At 33.6% G+C, this 24127-nt stretch overlaps 2 protein-coding genes and 1 pseudogene across 4 annotated transcripts; 1 reads left to right on the forward strand and 2 right to left on the reverse strand.

The window, feature by feature from the left end:
• Positions 1-5804: 5804 nt before the first annotated feature.
• On the forward strand, positions 5805-8555 carry LOC17879320 (probable pectinesterase 56). Of its 3 annotated transcripts, XM_023779139.1 has the most exons (4): positions 5805-6052; positions 7107-7371; positions 7854-8210; positions 8392-8555. In XM_023779139.1, the coding sequence occupies exons 1-3, from the start codon at positions 6005-6007 to the stop codon at positions 8171-8173; spliced, it is 633 nt and encodes a 210-aa protein (XP_023634907.1). In that variant the 5' UTR covers positions 5805-6004; the 3' UTR covers positions 8174-8210; positions 8392-8555. The 3 variants fall into 3 exon arrangements, with proteins under 3 accessions (XP_023634907.1, XP_023634906.1, XP_023634908.1); XM_023779138.1 differs by having other exon boundaries at positions 7854-8555; XM_023779140.1 differs by having other exon boundaries at positions 7878-8555.
• Positions 8556-9082: 527 nt separating this feature from the next.
• LOC17880067 lies at positions 9083-9717 on the reverse strand (annotated as a pseudogene).
• A 12684-nt stretch (positions 9718-22401) lies between these two features.
• Positions 22402-23470, reverse strand: LOC17878355. Its single transcript, XM_023778530.1, has 3 exons — positions 23103-23470; positions 22936-23011; positions 22402-22881 (listed from the first exon to the last, which is right to left on the reverse strand). The coding sequence occupies exons 1-3, from the start codon at positions 23468-23470 to the stop codon at positions 22402-22404; spliced, it is 924 nt and encodes a 307-aa protein (XP_023634298.1).
• Between the last annotated feature and the right edge of the window lie 657 nt (positions 23471-24127).

Consider the following 24127-nt stretch of genomic DNA (forward strand, 5'->3'; position numbering starts at 1 on the left):
ATAAATCTAGTATTATAGTGATGTTACAAAATTAGGGGATGAAGCTATTGTCTATATTCCAAATTTTCACAAGATGTTAAAGAAGAGTAAGGAAAAGCTTTTGAGGGTTTTGTTAGAAAACAAGAAACATTGCCATCGGCTGAAATATTCCTGGTCATGGGATGGAGTTTAGTTACAGTAATATGAAATGGGTGCTATTGATCTTGCCGTTGGTCAAAAGTTTTGAAAGCAAAGATGCACTGGAGACGAGATTGAAAATACTTAGTGTGTACAAATTTAGCTATTGAATCGGTCCATGGCTATGATCTTTGGCCTTCACCTACAACTTACAAGACAACCATGACTAATGTTCAAGGAAGCGCTAGGCGTTATTTAGGCGGTAACCCAACGCCTGGCGCCTAAAACGCTTAGTCGGAGCCTAGACGATTCTAGGCGTTTTAGACGTTTACAACATAAAACATATATAATATAATATTATAAATAAAATAATATAAAACTATATGTTCGAAAAATAAAAATAATAAATTATAAACAAATATGAGAATTTTTTTTTAAAATTTCTATCAACAAACATATAACATTTATAACTATATATATATAGATGTAAAACATAAAATTTTAAATATATTTAGTTAAATTTATAAAAATAGAATCTATATAATTATAGGCGGTCTAGGCGTTCGTCTAGGCGTCGACCGAGCGCCTAGCACCTAGACGAGGCCTAGGCGACCGCCTATACAGCTTTTTTAGAACTCAGGAATACTACACAAGATTAACAAAACTAGCTAAAGACTAAATTTGGGCTTTGTTCCCAAAACATATCAAAACTTTGTAAACTATACAATCTTAACAAATTTATATTACATACGTCTTAAGATAATTACAGAAGACAACATGCAGTTTCATTTATTTCGATACGAGAATTTTTTTTTTTTTTTTAATGCTGATATTTCCAATTAAAATAGTATTAGATATTTAGATATTTCCAATTAAAATAGTATTAGATATTTATATTATAAATAAAATAATATAAAAGCTATATAATTAAACATTAAACTAAAAATTTTAAGCGATATACAACATATAGATTGTTGGCGATAGTATTTTCTTGACAAATAAATAATTTAATATTATTACATGGTAACAAAAATTACTTGAAAAGATTTGCGAGAAGAGTAAATGGCATCGACGACCTGCTCATGATCTTAATTGTAGATATCCCTTATGATAGATGTTGATACAAATATAACACCGTTCTATATATAACACCAATTTACCGAGCCTCATATACATCATTAAGTGTAAAGATACATATATAATATCATCAAACTTGCTTTATCCATCGGAAAAGTGCAATGTAGTAAAAGAGAACTCTCGACCAAGTTATGAATGTGTCTATCTTATCTTAACAGTTAAGTCCGACTCTGAATCTAGTAGTATGTCATGAGTTTTTTAAAAAAACTCAATTCATTTCACACAATAAATGATATCTCAAATATTTCAAAATTTAGTCATATCATTATCTTTTTAAGTTATATTCATTTATACTCAATCGCTTTTAACTACTAATTCTTTTGTGATCTTCTACGATGTACTCGTTACCTCTCGACATCTAGTTTATTTCCATCTTCTATAAACTCTTATATAATATATATTGAAGTGTGAGTTGACTTTTAAGACATATCATAACAGTTTATTCCTTAATAATAGTCCATTTTGGGTTAAAAGCATATAATAATGTTTTAATAATTTTTATATTTTTAACAGAATTTCACTGCATAAAGTGTGACCTTTCAAATATTTTCGTGCTAGAGTATTTTAAATTGAGTTTAATAATCTTTTTATTTATTTAAAATTTAATAATAAATAAATATATGTAATATTTTTGTAGAACTTATGTTTCACTTTAAAATTATTTATTTTTCCTCTTTAAAATTCTGAAAGTAAAATTATGAACAATTTGTATTATTCTACCATGCATTTGAAATTTACTTAAATTTTAAAACACATTACCACATTTAAAATTCCAAAAGTATGATTATTTTAAATTTTGTTGTTGTTTAGAGTTTGAATTTATTATTACTAATAAAATTCTCATAGTATTGGTTTTACTATTTTAAATTTAATTTATTTTACATATTTTTATTTTTATTTATTTATTTATTACCATGAAAAGAAATTATATGTTAACATTATGTAATTTCTTTTTTCTTTATCTTTAATTTTTTATTATTTATAAATAACAAATTTCATAATAAAATAATTTACTAATTATTATAAAACAAATTATTTTTATTATGCACTAAATGAATTATTAATTCTAAATAACATATTATGCACTAAATGAATGTTAGGAAGTGAGGAAATTGCTAAGAGGATATGCTAAACATTTTCGAACTGAACTGTAACGCCTATACTATCAAAATAAATGTAAAATCACCGAAACTTAGTTGGGGATAAGAAGCAATTGAATGGAGTATAGAATTTGTTGATATATGTTAGAATTAACTTACGCATTTAAGTACTTTAGTCGTGGAGATTTGAAATGCAAGAATCTCATGAGCGATTATTAAATCAAAAAGAGACTGAGTTTCTGAATTCTGATAAGCTGAAGTAGAAACGACAGAAATCCGTAGAAGAAATAACCTATTAACTTATTTAGGCTTATATTATACTGGGCTAAACAATGTGTTCCTTTCAGTGTTATATAAAGTAAACCCAATTTGGATATAAAAGTATTGGGGCTTAAATTACAAACTAACGGGGTAAAAGACAATAGAATGATAAACAAAATATATGGGTTTAGATTATTTGTTGGGCTTGAAACAAAAATTAGAAAAAATGCTGATGTGGATAGTTCGCTATGATTTTTTATTTAATTATTGTTTATTTGGTATTATATTTTAAAATTAATGATTGTATGATTTCTTCAACTTTTTATTTCCTAGTTTTTGGTAAATCACATTTTTTAGAGGGTTGGACTTCATACATGGCATTTATGGAGCACAATTTGGTGGTAATAAAAACTAATATGTAGCATATACATTTTGTCAAAAATATTAGCCTTTTAGTATGCAGAGCTTATATATTCACTTTTTGTATATATTGTGGTAGAACTCATAAGATTAATATAACCAACTGGTTATTTTAAAAATATAATACCAAATATAATAATAATGAAGGAAAAATTCATAGCGAACAATCCCACGCAACGCACGGGTCTTCTCTCTAGTAATCATCAATTAGGCACATAGAAGATACTGTAGTATATATACTCTTGCTGAATAAAATTCTCTTTATTATCATTATCTAGTGTAACGCTAATGTTTATAATATGTACACCAAACAGTGAATTTAATAACAAAGAAAGAGGACTATGGGACTATGGCTAGTTTAGGACGACTAGCTACGTGTACAATGATGAGTCCTAACTCCTAACTGTTCTGTTAAACTATACTGTAATAGCTAGTAATGAAATGATATATAAAAAAAAGGGTCATAAGTAAAATAAATTTAAAGGATTATGGTAAATTCAAAGTCAACTTGACAATGACATTTTTGTTTCAACGCAACAGAACTGGGTAACTTATGCCAAAAGTCAGAAGAAAAATATTAAATTAGCGTGAAATTGATGATGACTCCTTTAATTAGCAGTGGGTGAACATTATGATCGATCACATATATCCAGCAGCCAGATTAATTGGTGTAAATTGTATTTCTTAATGGACCATCTTTCTTAAGATTCCATCTTAATTCAATGTATTATAAACTTTCATCGTATATAACATTTGCATTAATGGATCATCCACCAATAAGTCATTTATATGAGTAATCCAGACGCACATTTCTTATTCTAACAATCATACAAAAGCCATATTTGTTGGTTCTTTTGTTTCACTCTTTCTATATATTGATGCACTCTTTTCATTAATATTTCATATATTTATTTATACAAATTAAACAGTTTGTTTTCATGTGTCTGATACTCTGATTTGATTATTGATAATAAATATCGTTATCTGTATATTGTAGGTTGCATATACAAACGCATATGAGAAAAAATTGTCGTCACGTATAATTTAGTCACATATCACAAAAACAGAAACTGTCAATAGCAGGTCTAATATTCCTTATTAGTGCATGCATGCAGATAGATGTATAGACGTTCCATTAGCGCTAGCTGTAAATACAATTTCCGTAAATCTCTATATATATTCTGAAGCTTAGTTTAGTTGAGTATGTATAACTATCTCATCTTCTTCCAAAAGCATTGATCATCTTCTTCATTTAACCAAAAAAAAAAAAAAAAAAAACTCATCTTCTTCAAATTAAGAGAAATCTCCAAGTCTTGAAGCTTCAACAATGGGTTCTTTTACCAAGATGCAACTTCTAAGTTTGATTTTTCTACTCGTGGCTCCAGCACTCTCCCTCGATCAGGTAACTTGTAAACAAATTGTGTAATTATCAAATTATATAATTATCAAAAAAAAAAAAATTGTGTAATTATATATATAATTAAGTTTTTTTTTTTGTTATGATTGAAGCTTATTGAACCACGGATATTTTGTTTTGAATGTGTAACAAAAAAAACTGGAACTTTCGATGACATATATATTACATCTTTGCAAATATACATTTTTAAAAGAATTTAAATTACCAACACCGATCGATAATCTGATTTAAAATATTTTTTCTCTACACGTTTGTTTATATCTAATTAAATTCTAGCTTTATATTCCCATGGCAAATAATAATATATATATATATGGACAACAATAAGAAATGATCAAAGTAATTTTTTGTATCCTTCTAATTAGCAGAGAAAAGCTTCGAATATACTAATTTTTGACTTTTTGTTGTTGCTGTTTAGTGTTTGCAAAACAAATTAATACGGTCAAGTTGTAATTGACTTTGCAAATAGAGCCCATAAATTAGTCAAAAGTTAATTTAATAATAATCTATAAGCTAACTGTTAAGTCTCCGTTCGCCTACGACTTTCTCTCTATTCCATCACCTACGACTTTCTCTCTATGGTTCAACCTAAGATCTACTTGATGTGTCTCCTTGCTTATTGAGTTTAGGCCTTTAAGGCCTTTTATTTTAACTATAGCCATAAACTATCTACTAAAGTCGGGCTGGGCTTTTGTATTGTTATCCTTTTCTGCATTTTTAATAGAAAGTCTGTTTCGAAAACAAAAAAAAAACTGTTAAGTCTCCGTTAAATTCTTTATTTTCTTCCTCTCCGGTGTTTCAACAAGAATCTGCTTCCTTTAAACACCGACGCTTCGAGATCTGAAATGATCCGATTTCATCGTTATTGTTCAAAACCGGAGGGAGATGTCTTCCTAGTTTCTCTCCTTTTCAACTTAGGGTTTCATTCGATTTCAGCCTACCTTGAAAGTTGCCCTTTTTTATGATTCTTTTTTTTTTATAACTATTTTCGAATTTGATGATTAGAATCAGAATTTTGAATACTCTCATCAGCCAAAAAATTATTTCCGTGTTTGTCTTCGGTTCACTAAAACTGTTGAAATATGAGAAGAAAAAAGTAAAGTTATCAACTTTACCAATTAGCTCTGAGCTTTGGTTTGTTACTTCCGACGGACCATGTTCTTTGAAAAGTTGGTTTATTTCTCCAGTTAAAATTATTTTTGGGAATTTTAAAGAAACTACCACATTTCATTTTTTTCTTTTGAAATCTACCACATTTTAAAAATCTTTTCTACACTACCACTTTCATAAAGAGAAAAAGACTATTTTACCCTATACCTTATCATCTCTCATTTCTCTCCCAAACTCCACGACACCAACAAAACCAAAAAACCTCATTGTCCTCTCTTTCTCTTGCTAACTCAACTTCTCTCTCACTTTCCAACAAAACCTCCATTTTATCTCTGCTAATTTTTTAAAATTTACCATTTTTTGTTCTTCCTCACAATCAAATCAAATCGATTTCACATGATTCCGCCGCCCTCCATTTATCAACGTAGATTGACCAAAATCGATGGAGTTCTCCTTATTCCCCCTCTTCTCAAGATCTTCTTTCAACTTGGTAAGTATCTATTCTTCTTATGTTTTATGATTCAAACCGATTTGATTAATAAGTTTGTTTTTATTTAAAATCCATTGGATAGAAATATGTGAAAAAGAAGATGAGAACCAGATCTAGAAATTTGTCCACGAGAAAATATATATAAATCATATGTCCACCATAAGAATTAATTTTTGATCGACATATTGTCTATAAAAATTATCAATTGTATAACAATGAGTTTATGAAAATATTTTCAATAATAACTCTTGTCTATTGTTTGTATAGGTAAGCAAAGATAGTTTCTGAAAATGATATCAATGATGGAAAGGATGTAAATATAGTTTTGGTATATATTTTTGTCCACGATATATTTTTGTCCATGATAATTATGTGTTTTTGTCCATTGTTCTTATATAGTATGTGATTCTTAGATCGTCTATAAACATATTTTCTTTAATATTTTATTATTTTGTCTCCACATACAAATAAAAACATATTTATGAGACAATCAAATATACTGTAAATTAGGGACATATCTATGCCAACTATTAATAATGATAACTGAATCTCAACTCTTATTAATAATAACTAATATAAAATAGGAAAACAAATAAATTATAATCATTATAGTAATATTTGTGATAGACAAAATCCATGATTATATTGTTAATTTGTTGTAAACAAATTTTTCTTCTACCATTAAATGAAGGGTAAAATTGTCCAAATATCTTATCACTACCACAACAATGTGGTATATGGGAAAAAAATTGTGAAATGTGATATTTTACGTAAGGGTCCCACCATTGTGTAGTAGATAATATAAAATTCCCATTATTTTTCCCTGATTATTTTTTTGTTTAGAAAAATGTTTGTTTGAATTTTATTAGAAAAAGCAAATTTAGCCCACAATAAAAGGCCCAAAAATAAAGTCTTATATGAACTGGCCTTTATTATAATACAAAGATTTGAAGCCCAATAACTTGGATTTTGTTCTCATATTTGTCACTTTTTCCATATAACATAATATTTAAAACGCGGGTTAGCTCATTGTATTTCACTTGTTTTCTTGAAGGTGCCTAAGGATAAAGGCGCCGACTTCATTGTTGCCAAGGACGGCACAGGTCACTTCACCACTGTGAACGGAGCAGTTGCAGCTGCTCCGGAGAACAGTATGAAGCGATTTGTAATATATGTCAAAAGAAGAGTGTACAGAGAAGTGGTTCGGGTCGGGGTTAAGAAATCCAATATAACTATAATTGGCGACGGACAAGACTTGACAATTCTCACCGGAAATTTGAACAGCGACGACACCAAGAGTTTTGACACGGCGACACTTGGTAACACTCTTCATCACTGTCTTTTTTGTCGTGAGAGTTTAGACACTTGTCATCTTGCAACCAAAACCCTCTTCTCAAACTGATTGATTGTGTCTAATCTACCACAATAACTTTACATGTTTCCTCAAGACACTTCTGCATAATTACTTAGATGATCATGTGGTGACATGTGTCTTTGGCAGCCACATATGAACCCTGAGTATTATGTCTAATTTTCCTATACCTTCTACTCAATCTCCAGTGCCAAATATTGAACCAGACAACCAGTTTTCTATTCTCCTTGGTTTCCTTTCAGCTGATTTTTTAATTTTCACCAGTTTGTCCGCCTCCACGTTTGGATTCTCCCGCTCTTGTACCTCCATGACTTTGTCCTCTGTTGAACGTTTCTCTGCTTCTTCTCATAACATGATTACTTGTTTCATGCTTTTATTTGTTACAAAGTTATATGGCACAAGATTACTAATACTAAGATTCCTATGCAGGTGTCGACGGATTTGGGTTTATAGCACAAGATTTGTGCATTCAAAATACCGCTGGGCCACAAAAAGGGCCGGCAGTGGCTCTCCGCATAAGCGCTGAAAGAGTAGTCGTATATCGCTGCAAGATTGATGCATTCCAAGATTCTCTGTATGCTTATTCAGGTAGACAATTTTATCGGGAATGTCATATTACAGGAACAGTGGATTTTATCTGCGGACACGCAACGGCTGTCTTTCAATACTGCCAAATTGAGGCACGTAAACCGGCTAAACAACAAAACAATGTTCTGACCGCACAATCTCGCGAGAAAAAGTCTGATTAGTCAGGGTTTTCGTTCCAGAGATGCAACATAACCGCAGGTTCCGATCTTAGACTAACCAATGGAACTGTAAAGATGTATTTGGGACGTCCATGGCGGGCATTTTCTAGAGTTGTATTCATGGAGTGTCTTTTGGACAAAATCATTGATCCAGCTGGCTGGCTGCCATGGGACGTAAAGGATTTGGTAACACTGACAACTCTGTATTATGGTGAATACAGAAACACAGGCCCGGGAGCAGATACAAGCAAAAGAGTCAACTGGAAAGGTTATAAAAGAATTATTGATATGAGTGAAGCTGCAAGTTTTACGGTCGAAAAACTTATTCAGGGAAATTTATGGATCAACTCTACTGGAGTTCCATACGAGTTAGGTCTATGATTATTTTATATTTTATGTAATGTTGTAATGAACATTTGAATGTGGTTGTGTAAGTCTGAAATTTCCTTATACAAAACCTTAAGACTGAAAGTAGTATTAAAGGTGTCAAATCTTTATCAGAGCATAGTAATGTTGTTGCCTTATAATACGTAACATTCTTCAATGACGACACAATTTCTGTACCCTAAGCCAAAAGAAACGTATTCCTAAGTTAACTGAAATTGACCTACATTCAAAGTCAACCTTGATGCTGCTGCTTATCCGGAGCATCATGGTACTCATCCTTGTCTCCCTCTTCCTCAGCCACTGTATGAGGTCTCCTGCGATCCCGATCTTACGTTTTGCTCCAGCAGTAGGTGTGCCGATAGGGAATCTGGGAGAAGACGGCTGCACGGTCACAACCTCCGGTGATTTCCGGTCGGATCTCGGAGATTTTCCCGGAGAAGTCATATTTCTCAGGCGATACACAAGTATTAAGCTTTGGCTTTGACGGTGGAGAAAAGAACAAAGAGACAAACTGGACTTGGTACGGTACCGAAACTAAAATAACTTTGTTTTCAATAACACAATCCCGAAACTTAGATAAAACGTTTTTTTTCTTCTTATTTTTGCAGAAAAGATTGCACGGTAACCATAATTATATGAGAAAGTTTTTTGACATTAGAAACTTGTTTGACGAGTTGTGGGTTAGGTTTGAAAGTTGACAGCTCCATTTCACACTCATCCGACATGTCTTTTATACATTGAACGTCCTCTTGAAGTCCGAAATAGTCCTTATATCCCAAATCTGCGAGGGCGTCACACGACAACTAGTAGCTTTGTCAAACGTGTCTACGCATACCTGATAGGAACCTTTAGCGCTGCGATCGGTTGTGCTGTTGAAGAGCGACTGGAATTGCTTCAGCATATCTAAATGTTTTGGAGAATCGTAGTTGACTAAATATTTGACAAGGCCAGCAGGATCCAATGCTGCAATTTTTGGGGACGATTTCAACAACTTAAAGCAGAATGAAGCATCAAGTCCACTATATGTGCAGATGGTGTTGATTTGGCTACTTGTAACCTTCTTACTAAACCTTGTAGATGATGAAAGAACGACAACACCAAGTAAAATCACTAATAACAAACGATTTTTGACGTTTGAAACCATTTTTGTTTTGTTTTTGTGTTCTAAATTTTAGAAAATTATGTGTGATTATTTATACAGAAGGAAAACTTTTTTTTTTTGGTCAAAAATATCTACAGAAATGGGAAATATATCTACAGTTTTTAATGCTAACAGATTATGTTTTTAATGCTGACAGATTATGTTACCATAACAATATTATTTACATAAAAACTTGACCTTTTAACCAAAAGAAAAAAAAGTAACAGTCGTTTGTCAAAGGATTATGAAGAGGAGAACCAAAGTGGAAGCATGAGCGAAGCAATGGAAGGATTTGCATCTCTGTAGGTAGTTATTCTGTTTCTGATAGTGGCATCAATCGATCGAAGACTCGTACAAAATTCGTATTTTCGGAATTGTGAAATTTGCGAGTTTGTTTTTCACATATTTGTTCGGTGTCTTCTTCCGTTATGAGTTTTGGTGAGATTTCTATAGAAGTTCAATGTATGATGAAATCAACAACTCCACTCTGTTTCTTTTTTCCCTTAACATGTGTTGTAGAAAACAGAGTATCTGAGCAAACTTGTTTGGAATACATTTCCTGCTTTTTAATCCAATCATTGAAAATGTACACATATGTAATTGTAATCATACGAGTTACTCAAAACACATATTAATGAGATGGTCTTCTTTCGCAATCCCAACAGGAACTCTCCAATTTTGTTTATTTAACTCTCCAACCTTTGTAAGCTTCTAAACCCCTATAAAAACCATTACAAATCATTTAAAAACCATTTAAAAACTCTTGTAAATCCCTTTAAAAACCTTGTAAACCTTTTAAAAGACCCTTTAAAATCATTTTAAAAAATTTGGCGGGAAAACAAACCAGATAGTGGATTTTGTTTGGGAAACTAAAGTCTATGATTTGATTGATATGGCAACCACAACGAACAATAATCTCTTAAAAATCTTGACTTTGCGGTAATATTTTTGGAAAGTCAGAATTCTTTTTCATATTATTAATTGAAACGATACATATGAAAAGTTACATATATTCAATATATTAAAGACCTCCTTTTGTTAATTCCATTAACAAAACTTTAATAGCTAAAACATATCAAAACTTTGTAAACTATACAATCTTAATCCTGACTAGCTAAAGACTAAATTTGGGCTTTGTTCCCAAAACATATCAAAACTTTGTAAACTATACAATCTTAACAAATTTACATTACATACGTCTTAAGATAATTACAGAAGACAACATGCAGTTTCATTTATTTCGATACGAGAATTTTCTTTTTTTATTGCTGATATTTCCAATTAAAATAGTATTAGATATTTAGATATATTTGTGAACATGCCTATAGTAACAGACCTTACATTACCCTCTCCTTGTATAATCACTAGATTGTGAACCAACGCGTTGCGCGGGAATTTAATTTAAAATTTCTTCTATCAATATTAATTTTTGAGCATAATTATAATTATTTAAATTATAAAAGATAAAAGCTATATAATTAAACACTAAACTAAAAATTTTAAGCGATATACAACATATAAATTGTTGGCGATAGTATTTTCTTGACAAATAAATGATTTAATATTATTACATGGTAACAAAAATTACTTGAAAAGATTTGCGAGAAGAGTAAATGGCATCGACGACCAGCTCATGATCTTAATTGTAGATATCCTTTATGATTAGATGTTGATACAAATATAACACCGTTCTATATATAACACCAATTTACCGAGCCTCATATACATCATTAAGTGTAAAGATACATATATAATATCATCAAACTTGCTTTATATCCATCGGAAAAGTGTAATGTAGTAAAAGAGAACTCTCGACCAAGTTATGAATGTGTCTATCTTATCTTAACAGTTAAGTCCGACTCTGAATCTAGTAGTATGTCATGAGTTTTTAAAAAAACTCACTTCATTTCACACAATAAATGATATCTCAAATATTTCAAAATTTAGTCATATCATTATCTTTTTAAGTTATATTCATTTATACTCAATCGCATTTAACTACTAATTCTTTTGTGATCTTCTACGATGGACTCGTCACCTCTCGACATCTAGTTTATTTCCATCTTCTATAAACTCTTATCTATATATATAAAGTTGACTTTTTCTCTCTTCTCCTTATGCCACATCATCTTCCACATCAGCTGCCACATCATCATTCATCTTAATTTTTTACATTGATTTAGAATTACAACACTTTAGTTTTTAATTTCTTTTCTACCTCATAACTTAGCCTTTATTTAATTTTTATATTCAATAGTGGTTTTAAGAAAATAAATAATATAGTAAAAAACATTTATGTCCAAAATAAATAAAACAAGTATATATTTATAAAGTAATGATCAATTTTTTTTTTTTATTAATGGGGCTAAATACAAAACAAAATACAAAACAAGGATATTTATACTATACATATAGATATACCACTAAATTGATGTCATCCGAAGGCACATCAAACGAGAACACAATCGATTTTAGGCATAAGAAGTAGAAGAAAAAACTAAAAAGTAAAATGAATACACTTTGATAAATAAACAAGTGGATTCACCAGAATAATTTGGCCTACAAGAATTGAAGGCTTTTGAAATGTAAGGTTCTAACAGGTAACAATTTATTCCTTAATAATATTCCATTTTAGGTTAAAAGCATATAATAATGTTTTAATAATTTTTATATTTTTAACAGAATTTCACTGCATAAAGTATAACGGAAATGAGTAAATGAATTTCACGGCATAAAGTATGGCTCCATGTCCATGCAAGTATAATTTCTAATGCATGTAATACCTACATTGTTCCAAAACAGATGGACTAAGGTAAAAGAGTTATAACTCTGAATCTTTGTATAATGAATTTAAGTATAAACAATAAGTACTTACTTTGGTATTTAGACACTCTCCAGAAACACAAAACGCCAAACAAAGGGCCTGATTTACTGTATATGTGAGATGGTGTCCACAATATTTCCAATAATGCATGAACTTCTCAACAAACATCTCTTCTTATATGACAAACTAGTCAGTTGCCCGCGCTACGCGCATGAGTTTTATTATATTGTTTATGAGTATTTGGTCCGTATTCTATTTCCTACTTGTTTTTTCCCTATAGCATATATATTTTTTTCTTTTCTTAGATTGTGTTTGTATAGAAAACCTGTTGAGTTTTACCTTCGTTAGTAGCTGACAAATTGAGTGTGTATAGTATAGGTCGATGTGTGGGTGTAAACGGAAGTGCGGTGGAGAATCATAGAGAAACATGTGTTATTAGGGTTCCTACCAGATATAGATCTAGATGTTAATATTGTGGGCTTTTTAATATGTTGGCTCGAAAGATGAAAATGATTTGTGGGTTTCGGGCAGATTTTTCTATTTTTTATTGGTTATATTATCTCTTTATATATTCTCATAATTTAATTTTTTGTTTTATATTTTTATTTTTTTGGATTTGACGTAATTTATATCTCGTTATGATCATTTTTATACTATTATATATTCCTCTCTGATTTTCTGTTTTATATATTTTTGTATTTTCATATGGAACAATTTTAAAATTAAGCATATTAGTATAATTTACTTTATATATACTTATTTAGTTCATTTCATTTAATTATGTTTTTTTCAATGTTTATGAAATATTGTTAATTATTTATTTTGTTTATTAGTTTACCATAATGTGCTGAACAAAATTAGTTAAATTCATATTGGAAACCTTTACAGAAATATTATTTTTATTGTCACCATTTTTATACGTGTTTTTAAAATGAGAATTCATGTTTCGTCCCAACCTATCTCATTTATGTTGCAGAATTTTGTGAGACATAAATTAGATAGATTTCTATTCTCAAAATTTCTTACATTTTGTTCTATTTCCGTTAAATACCATTATAATTTAGGTTTACATTATGTAAATATAATCAAATTTTGGGTCATAATATTTGTAATTGATATATATTCAATATAAAACATCACTTAAAACTTATAAGGAATCTATCGTTTATATATTAGTTAGTATAATCGATAGTTAGTAATTTTTTTATTTTTTAATCAATTATATTTTTAGTTTTGTAATATAAAATATAAGAAAAGGTCTTTCATATTTTTTTTAGAAAATCTTATTTACATATTTCTAAATATTAAAATTAAATGAGAAAATGATATAATTAATTCTTAAAATTAAATAATAAAATGAACAATAAGAAAAGACCTTTCATATTTCTTTTAGAAAAACTTTTTTACATATATCTAAATCTTAAAATTAAATGATAAAATGGTATAATTAATTCTTGAAATTAAATAATAAAATGAGGTGGATGATGATTAGGATAATGAGGTGGCTTAAGTAGAAGAGAGAAAAGTTAACTTTATATATATAGATAAGTACTTCATTCCTGGTGTGAAGAACAAAGATGGAAGAGTTGATCAAGTAGTTTATATCGACGGCAGAAATATAAGTTTAGACACCTCCCATTAATGATTTTGAAAACTAAACTATTGACAATAGAAGTCTGTCCATGGACATCAACAATATAATCTTCATGATTAACTTCACCCATTTCTACTATACGGTCATAGAAATCTAATAAATAGATACAAAAAATTATATAATGTAAATGTAACTATGCAATACATAAATATGTAGTTTTAAAACTAAACACCGTTACAAAGAACATACCGTACGTGGTTTTTGAGGGAAGCAACTGTTTTGCCACATGTGTGAAATCTTGAAACCTTAAAAAGAATTGATCTACTAATGGGAAATAAAATTTCATTTCAGTCTTCATTGTGGCCTTGATTTGGTAACGATGGTTCGTGTTACTCTGTCTCAACATAGGAGTGATGAGTCTGAAGTCCGAGATATGAAACCAGTAAGCATCTTCTATAATAGTTATGATATCAGGGTTCTTCAAATCAGAAGCTATAGTCATCTCAATTCTATCCCCCTATAAAAATAGTTGCTCTTAATACTTTAACTTAAATCGAATCAAGAAATAAAATTTACTCCCGTTTATGTTACATAATATAAAATAATTTACCTTCTCGTCCACTAGAAAAATTACCCTCTTCATCATATCATCAAAAATTATCCAAGTACTCAAAACCTTGACCCTTATCCTCCACTCGCTTCTTTGTGGGGTTAGCTCGGAGATGTAATCAATTTTCATGGTTAGGGTGATTACGTTTTGTAAATAGAGAAAGAGTTTGAAGAGTAGCGAGATTAAAGATCTTTTATTTATTTTGTCATTTATGTTATTGAAATTAAGTTACAAAAATAATCAGTTTTAGATATTTGCACAAATCGTTAAACAATTCAATTGAGAACTACTGATTTATCTTTCATGCAGATCCATAAATATGGTAAAGGCCCATTATTTTGAGCAAATTAAAAATAAATACAGGCCCATCATCTATACAAATCCGAAATTGCTTTATGCTTGAAACCAATGAAATCATTTGCTAAAACTATTATACTTTCGGTCTACATCAACCTTATTCAAAGTATGATATATAAGTTCTAAGCTTAAGTGCCTATATAGCTTCAACCAAAATATAAATCAGATGTTTTATATATGTTTTCACATAACTAAGCACAATATGTGTAATCTTATAAATAGTAAATGTAAGATTCTTGTTTAATTAAAGAATAAACAAAAATATTTAGCTATAATTACTTTAGAATCCTCTTCTTTTTTACTTCACCAATATCAACAATGCAGCTTAGAAATCAAACACAGAACAAAAATTCAATTTTATAACTAAATACTCTTAATAGTCAGGATTAAACCATGTAACTATTTGTAACAACCCATCCCGGTGGGAACCCCTGCCACATGGCACACCCCGCCACATGGCAGCAACAAGCGCTGCAGCGCATCGACCCTAACCTCTCTCCTGTGGGCCCAAACTGCGCAGCCCACTACTCGCAGCCTCCTGGCCCACCAGGTAGGTTATTGGTGCGCCTGGCGTTCCTCGAACCCAGGTTCTCACCCGTTAACAACCTTTTCACTTGACAAGTTGTTACCAATTGAACTGCTGCCTTGTAACACCCCGACCGCCATCTCTCCAGTGGGCCTCATGTTCACCACCAGCCCATGGGCCCACCTCTCTTAATGGGCCTCACGTCCTCTCACTAGGCCCATGAGCCCATTTATACCCGACAGTCGGTTTGCTACGTCCGGGAGGTTTAAAGTCTTGTTTACCGACCCTACAAATCACCACATGATCTTCCCTGTGTTTTGGCCTCACTCACACAGTTCCGACAACCACTTCCCGGAAGGTCACCCATCCTTTGACTACTCCAGTATAAGCACGCTTAACTATAGAGTTCTCTCAGGACATTTGAACGAAAAGATAAGTGCACTTTGGTGACATAGGTGGCCAAATCAATTCATTTAAACCTCTCCGCAACTGGGGTCTCACAATTCTCCCCCACTAACAGATCGCAACGTCCTCGTTGCGCACAACGATCGTTACCCCCTGACAGTGTGAGCCCACCACTCCACACTTGTCTGGGTTCGGCTCTAATATCACTTGTAACACCCCGACCGCCATCTCTCCAGTGGGCCTCATGTTCACCACCAGCCCATGGGCCCATCTCTCTTAATGGGCCTCACGTCCTCTCACTAGGCCCATGAGCCCATTAATACCCGACAATCGGTTTGCTACGTCCGGGAGGTTTAAAGTCTTGTTTAGCGACCCTACAAATCACCACATGATCTTTCCCTGTGTTTTGGCCTCACTCACACAGTTCCGACAACCACTTCCCGGAAGGTCACCCATCCTTTGACTACTCCAGCATAAGCACGCTTAACTGTGGAGTTCTCTCAGGAACCTTGACCGAAAAGATAAGTACACTTTGGTGACATAGGTGGCCAAATCAATTCATTTAAACCTCTCCGCAACCGGGGTCTCACAATTCTTCAATTGGTAACAACTTGTCAAGTGGGAAGGTTGTTAAAGGGTGAGGACCAGGGTTCGAGTAACGCAAGGCGCACCAATAACCTACCTAGTGGGCCAGGAGACTGCGAGCAAGTGGGCTGCGCAGTTTGGGCCCCCAGGAGAAAGGTTAGGGTCGATGCCATGTGGCGGGGTGTGCCACATAGCGGATGATCCCACAGGGCGGGTTGTTACATAAAAAGTCGACTTTTTATGTAACAACCCATGCCGGTTGGAACCCCTGCCACATGGCACATTCCGCCACATGGCAGCTACAAGCGTTGTAGCGCTGTAAGGATGCCATGTGGCGGGGTGTGCCACATGGTGGATGATCCCACATGACGGGTTGTTACATAGTTCAATTGGTAACAACTTGTCAAGTGGGAAGGTTGTTAAAGGGTGAGGACCTGGGTTCGAGGAACGCCAGGCGCACCAATAACCTACCTGGTGGGCCAAGAGGCTGCGAGCAGTGGGCTGCGCAGTTTGGGCCCACATGAGAGAGGTTAGGGTCGATGCGCTGCAGCGCTTGTAGCTGCCATGTGGCGGGGTGTACCATGTGGCAGGGGTTCCCAGTGGGATGGGTTGTTACACTATTGATAAGAATTCAGAATTTAGAGCACTAACCATATGCGTTGTTTGATGGAAGCAACTTTCTAGCAACTCTCTAGCAACATGGTTGAAATCTTCAAACATGTAGTAGTTTCAGTCTTCTCAGTTAGTTTGATCTGGTAAGGATGACTGGTATTCCTCTGCTTCAATATCAGACTAATGAGTTTAAAGTATCTTAAATCATACCACTCACCATCATAAATGTGTCGTGGTAATTCAGGATTCTTGATACCAGGAGCTATTGTCATCTCAACTCTATCACCCTAAAAAAAATGGTTTGTTCGATTAATTAAACCTAATTCAATAACTAATCTGCTAGTATACGAGTAAATGTGACCTAAGAAAAGTAAATTACCTTAACATCAGCGACAACAAAAACCCTCTTTGTAAAAAATCAGAAGTATGCCAAGTTCTCAAAACGTTGACCCTTATGATCCAATCACTCTTTCTTGGAGTTAAATCAGAGATGTAATCGGTTAGCACGGTTTTAATCTTTTTTGTTTTGAATAGAAAAAGTTTTAAGAGGTTAGGGTAAAGATCTTTCGTCTTCTTCAAAGTTTTGTTAATGGAAGTAACAAAAGGAGGTCTTTAATATATTGATTATTAGTTGTTGATCCGCGCTGCGCGCGAGAGTTTTATAATTATTTTTTTATATTTTAAAATTTATATTTGATTTTTCTTTGTTTTTTTGTTTATTTTTTTTTGTTTTTACTCTTGTTTTTGTATTAATTTAGTATATGAAATTTTTATTGTTATTTGTTTAACTTTGATTTAGGTCAAATAGTAGCTCTTAGAACCTTACATTTCAAAAGCCTTCAATTCTTGTAGGCCAAATTGTTCTGGTGAATCCACTTAATTATTTATCCAAGTGTTTTTATTTTACTTTTTAGTTTTTTTTTTCTACTTCTTATGCCTTAAATCGGTTGTGTTCTCGTTTGATGTGGCTTGGATGACATCAATTTAGTGGTATATCTATCTGTATAGTATAAATATCTTTTTTTGTATTTTGTTTTGTATTTAGCCCCATTAATAAAAAATTGATCATTACTTTATAAATAGATACTTGTTTTATTTATTTTGGACATAAATGTTTTTACTATATTATTTATTTTCTTAAAACCACTATTGGATATAAAAATAAAATAAAGGCTAAGTTATGAGGTAGAAAAGAAATTAAAAACTAAAGTGATATAATTCTAAATCAATGTAAAAAATTAAGATGAATGATGATGTGGCAGCTGATGTGAAAGATGATGTGGAAGATGATGTGGCATAAGGAGAAGAGAGAAAAAGTTACCTTTATATATATAGATATGTAACTCTTCATATGTATCGTTTCAATTAATAATAGAAAAAGAATTCTGACTTTCCAAAAATATTACCGCAAAGTCAAGAATTTTAAGAGAATATTGTTCGTTGTGGTTGCCATATCAATCAAATCATACACTTTAGTTTCCCAAAATCCACTATTTGGTTTGTTTCCCCGCCAAAGTTTGTTAAGGATTTACAAAGGGTCTTTTAAAGAGTTTACAAGGGTTTTTAAAGGGATTTACAAGAGTTTTTAAATGGTTTTTTTAAAAATATTTGTAATGGGGTTTAAATGGTTTTAGAAGCTTACAAAGGTTTTTGAATGGTTTTTAAATGATTTACAATGGGTTTTTAAAATTTTTTATAAGTTTATAACAGTTTTAAAAGGATTTACAAGGATTTTTAAAAGATTTTAAAAATTTACAAGGATTTTTAAAAGTTTTTTAAAAGGATTTACAAGTGTTTTTAAAGGCATACAAGGATTTAAAAACGGTTTTAGAAGGATTTACAAGGATTTTGAAAGATATTTAAAAAGATTTAAAAATAGTTTTAAAGAATTTACAAGCGATTAAAAGGGTTTTAGAAGTTAAAAAAGGGTTTTTAAGGGTTTACAAAATTTTTTAAAGGTATTACAAGTTTTTTAAAATGGTTTTTAAGGATTTATAATGTTTTTAAAGGGTTTAAGAAGTTTACAAAAGTTTTTATTAAAGGAGTTATAAGGGGTTTACAAGTGTTTATAAATGTTATAAAATGATTTATAATGGTTTTAAACGGTTTACTCAAGTTTTGAAAGGTTTTGGATGACTTTTAAAAGATTTACAAGGGGTTTTAGAGGAATTTTAAGGGATTTAAAAACATTTACATAGTTTTTTAAGGAAATGCGGAAAAATTTGGCTGACATATTTTGGCGGGAAACTTTTTGACGGAAAATTTGGCGGAAAATTTTTCGGAAGTAGTATTCTTTTTGCTGGAAAGAATATTCCTTTATTTATCATGTGCTATAATAAAGGAGGGTAACCTTTTTATGAGTTATAACTAACCTCCTCGACACACTGAACAAACTGCACTCTCCGCTAAATGCCGCCGGACTCTTTCCATATTAGTCATAATCACTTGGTGAGAAACGAGCCAGAGAAAGACTCGGATTCTCTCCAGTACCTCGACAGCCCAAATCCGTTTAAAAATCGTTCCATACACGGCCTAGCAGCGTTGTCCTGCGTCAAGAGAGCATAAGTGGAACCCACACTAAAACAACCATTGGAGTTTCCCAGCCAAGACAACTGATCTCTCAATAACCACGGCATACAACTGTTGTAAATTATTCTCGGGGAGATAGAACCACGGCATACAACTGTTGTAAATTATTCTCGGGGAGATAGTAATCCTCAACCTCCATACTTGCCTCATCTGTTGGCAAAGGAACCAAAATAAAGCTCGATAGAGGCTCCGGTAAAATCCATCGATCCGACTAAAACAATATTAATCTCCCATCTCCCGGCACCCAACCCAAGCCACGTGAAACAACTTCTCTTGAACCAACACCCACACTCCGCCAAGTTGATGACAATGTAGCTTTTGGCACAACCCATAAGTAATCGTGAACATCACCCACCTTATACTTACTTCTGAAAACCTTCGCCCATAAACTCGTCTCATCCCTAAGCAGTCTCCAGCCCACCTTAGCAAGGAGAGCTCTGTTCATGTCCTTCGCTTATTGTAAGCCCAAACCACCTTCTGATTTTGGTTGGAAGATCTTCTTCCATGCTACCAAATGAAGTTTCTTCTTCTCAGATGTTCCACCCCATATAAACGTCCTCGATAAAGTAATCCGGCCTGCTAGGCTCAACATGCGGCTCTTCTAACCGGACAGTTTAGATGAGACCTTCTCCAACACCTTCCCATAAGTCTCCTTATGTATTCGCTTATGTAAAATAGGCATTCCTAAATACTTTCTCAACTGCCTCGTAGAGCTAATCCCGCTTTCCAAACTAATCAGCCTCTCCATATCTCGGCTTACATTTTGAGAGAAAAATATTTTTGATTTTTTCTAAAATTATTTTTTTCCCGAAGCTAAGCAAAACCGCTCTAAAACGTTCCGAATCACTCGAATTTGAGTAACAGACGCTTCTGCAAATAAAATGATATCATCCGCAAAGCACGCATGAGACAGTTTCGGACCCCCTCTCGAAAGTTTGACCGGTTACCAACTCCCTTTGTTCACCTCTGCGTCAATTAGATGACACAACCTCTCAAGACAAAGCACAAATAAATATGGAGAAAGAGGATCTCCTTGGCGTAAACCACAAGCTGGTTGAAACGGTTCAATTTTTTCTCCGTTCCACAAAATAGTCATTAACGGTTTTGTAACACATTCCATTAAACGCCGTACCCACTCAATGGATAACCCTGCTACTTCCAACATCTCCTCTAAAAAATCCCACCGTTTACGATCATAAGCCTTCTCAAGATCCAACTTCAATAACATCCAACCTTTACGCCCTTTTTCCGACACATTGAATGAACTGCTTCCTGAACGATAACGATATTATCGATAATCAGCCTTCCGGGGATAAAACTAACTTGGTCCGGACCAATAAGCTTCGAGACAACCCCTTTCAGACGAATCACCATCATCTTTGTGATTACTTTAAACAACACGTTACACAAGCTTATCGGCCTAAATTGTGTTATTCGTTCCGGATTTGCTACTTTTGGTAGTAAGACTAACAACACATCATTTGTTGAACTCGGCAATACTCATGTAGCAAAGAACTTCAACACAATATCTGAAACTGAACCTCCAACAACTTCCCAACAATCTAGGTAAAACACTAGTTGAAAGCCATCCGAACCTGGCGCTTTAAACCGGCCCATACTCTTAACTGCAGCCAACACCTCCTCAGACGTGGAAGGTTTTTCTAATGCATTCTTTTCCATCGTACTCAAGCTCACAAAACCATCTTTTGGCAACACTTCCCTCTCCTCTCCTAAATCTGCCAAAGAGTACAACCTCGAATAGTAATCTAGAGCCAACTTCTCTAATGCATTCTTCTCCGAAACCCACCTGTTTTCATCATCCTTCAACAATTCTATTTGATTCCTCCTCCTCCGAATAATTGTGGACGTATGAAAGAAAGATGTATTTCTATCACCCAACAAAACAAATTTCTCTCTCGATTTTTGGAACCAAATACCCTCCTCCTGTTCTAGCACATTCTCAAACTGATTTCATAACTGCTCCTCCTTAGCTAATAAATCTTTTGACTGCTGCACATCCAATCGCTCCTGGATCTCCTTAATCTCACCCATCAACCTCTCTTTCCGATTATTTACATCACCAAACACCTCTTTATTCCACTTCTTAAGCTTCCATTGAAGTTTACTAAGCGCATGCGGTGTTGAAACACTTGTATCCCACAACGCTGCCAACAAATCCTTAAAGGTTTCATGGTTTCACGAAGCCAGCACTTACACTCTCCCAACACTGGATCTCCACAGCAACAATAGACCTCCAATTTTTCCTTCCGCATCCACTCTAAAAAATTCTCCAAACCCAACCTTTCACAAATATTTTGTGTGTGTTCCCCTCCTGCATGCGTTTCAAATAATGCAATGACATACGTGTCGTATTTCTTCAACATATATCATATCGATCGTCGAAATTTGGGTTTATTCGCCCCCGGCAGTTACATAAAAGACAATTCAAATAAATTCTTTAAATTTATAAAGAACAGACAGGGAAAAATATTTATCCCCATTCTCCCTCTCCATAGCAACCAACCCCTCCTCAAAAGGAAGCTCAAAACTTGTACTCCCACTAGATTCAACATTTATACTAACTATTGTTTTCTCCAAGATCTACAACGGCCTTCTCTCAGCTCCGTCTTTTCCACTTTCCAAGATGTACACTCCTCCCTTTTGACCCACACTTTCATTTTCAACTAGGAGGCGTTTTCCAGAAGCTGTACTACCCATCTTACCTCGTATGGGACCAAAAATCAAGCCACGCACCGGAGCATGTGGCTCTAACTGCTTTCCTTTATGCCTAACATTCCGCCATGTTCTATTACCGCGCATTCTCTGCTCTAACACCTCTCCTTGACTTTTACCCAAATCGTTAACTTTTTTCTCTGTCTGGCTCCTTCCATCTCCAAAACGCACAACATTTTGACAATCCACATTCTCTTTATTCGCCTCACTCTCAACCATGATATCCCGCTCCCCAGCCTGTGCCTCATTCATTTGCAGACCACTAAACCGATTTGCAACACCGACAGTAGCAGTCCCACTTATGTGGGCATTCTCCACTAGTGGTCGACTCGGCTCCCCTCCTAAATCCTAGGACACCACGCCAGCTTGCAAAGGTACGACACGCCTATTCTTACTCCTCACCTTTGTAAGCCCATCCGTTTTATTCACTTCTTTTTGCTGACCCTGACCTTCCTCGGTACTACGCTGCGACGGTGCTCTACAATTTTCTTCAAACAGGCATACACCGTGTGCCCATACACACCACACGTGGGACATATGTTTGTTAACCCTTTGTAAACACATGATACCGTTCATCGTTAACTACTACCGTACCTTTTAACGGCTTACTTAGGTCCACCTCTACACAAACATGAGCAAAACTCGCTCTCTCCATCTTCAACGTCGTGAGATCCACCTTCAGTGGCTTTCCAACTCGTTCAGCAATACCCATGAGAATTGTTTCGTGATAGAAACTAATGGGGATATGCGCAATTCTAACCCAAACCGGCGTGGTCACAATCTCCTCACAAACGAGATTAAAAGTCGGTGACCACGCTTGCACCATCAAGATACTACCAAATACTCTCCAAGGACCACTCGTCATTGCTGCCATGTAATCATCCTCCGCGTCATACCGGACCATGAAGAACTGTCTCGGCAAGTCTAACACACACATGCTCCCCTTCCACACCATTCGGAAGCGCCAAACGCATCCTTGACTTCACAAACTCAGCCGCTAAAACTTTCTCCGGAACTGGAATCCCACTGCCATTAGAACTTCTCACCTTCTCGACCCACAAACTCACCTACCCCACAACTCTTTCTGGTGGCCGACCGTCATCATCCATGCACACATCTTGATCTGTCACGCTCAAAACCCTAGGGCTGATAGGGTTCGACATCGCCGCTTTTAGAGATGATTATTACAGCATCACAATAATAACTATTTTCATCGTCACATTTATATTCTCAACTTGCTTTTAGTGAGAACAAAACTTATGAGAATATACATAAAAGGTTAGGGGGTAATAATTTATTTCTTGAATAATAGTAATATGGTTACGCTAAAAGAATGGTGGCTAATAATGTGAATTATAGTCTTGTAAATGTTTAAATTTGTAAATGATTTCTTCTATACTAAAAAATGATTGCACACACATTGAAAGAAGAAAACAAATTGAGATTTTATTTATGAACATTTTTCATAAGTAAATATGGAGAGGGTTAATAGAATTTACTTATAATAAATAATATACCAGGTCAAATGATCCTTTAAGGATTGCACTTGCAGATGTGCCAAGAGATTTCTTCAGCAAAACTGTCAAATATCATA

Source organism: Capsella rubella, unplaced genomic scaffold, assembly GCF_000375325.1.
Source record: "Capsella rubella cultivar Monte Gargano unplaced genomic scaffold, Caprub1_0 scaffold_7, whole genome shotgun sequence".
Classification (NCBI taxonomy): Eukaryota; Viridiplantae; Streptophyta; class Magnoliopsida; order Brassicales; family Brassicaceae; genus Capsella; species Capsella rubella.

What these genes read in the sequence shown, in the direction of transcription:
- LOC17879320 (XM_023779138.1), top strand. Translation starts at nt 6,005, where the DNA reads ATGGAGTTCTCCTTATTCCCCCTCTTCTCAAGATCTTCTTTCAACTTG. An exon ending in CAAGATCTTCTTTCAACTTG is followed by an intron (nt 6,053 to 7,106) that starts GTAAGTATCTAT and finishes GTTTTCTTGAAG; the next exon opens with GTGCCTAAGGATAAAGGCGC. An exon ending in TTTTGACACGGCGACACTTG is followed by an intron (nt 7,372 to 7,853) that starts GTAACACTCTTC and finishes ATTCCTATGCAG; the next exon opens with GTGTCGACGGATTTGGGTTT.
- LOC17878355 (XM_023778530.1), bottom strand. Translation starts at nt 23,470, where the DNA reads ATGTGTGTGTTAGACTTGCCGAGACAGTTCTTCATGGTCCGGTATGAC. An exon ending in GTAGTAGTTAACGATGAACG is followed by an intron (nt 23,012 to 23,102) that starts GTATCATGTGTT and finishes AGAAAATTGTAG; the next exon opens with AGCACCGTCGCAGCGTAGTA. An exon ending in AAACGGATGGGCTTACAAAG is followed by an intron (nt 22,882 to 22,935) that starts GTGAGGAGTAAG and finishes GTGGTGTCCTAG; the next exon opens with GATTTAGGAGGGGAGCCGAG.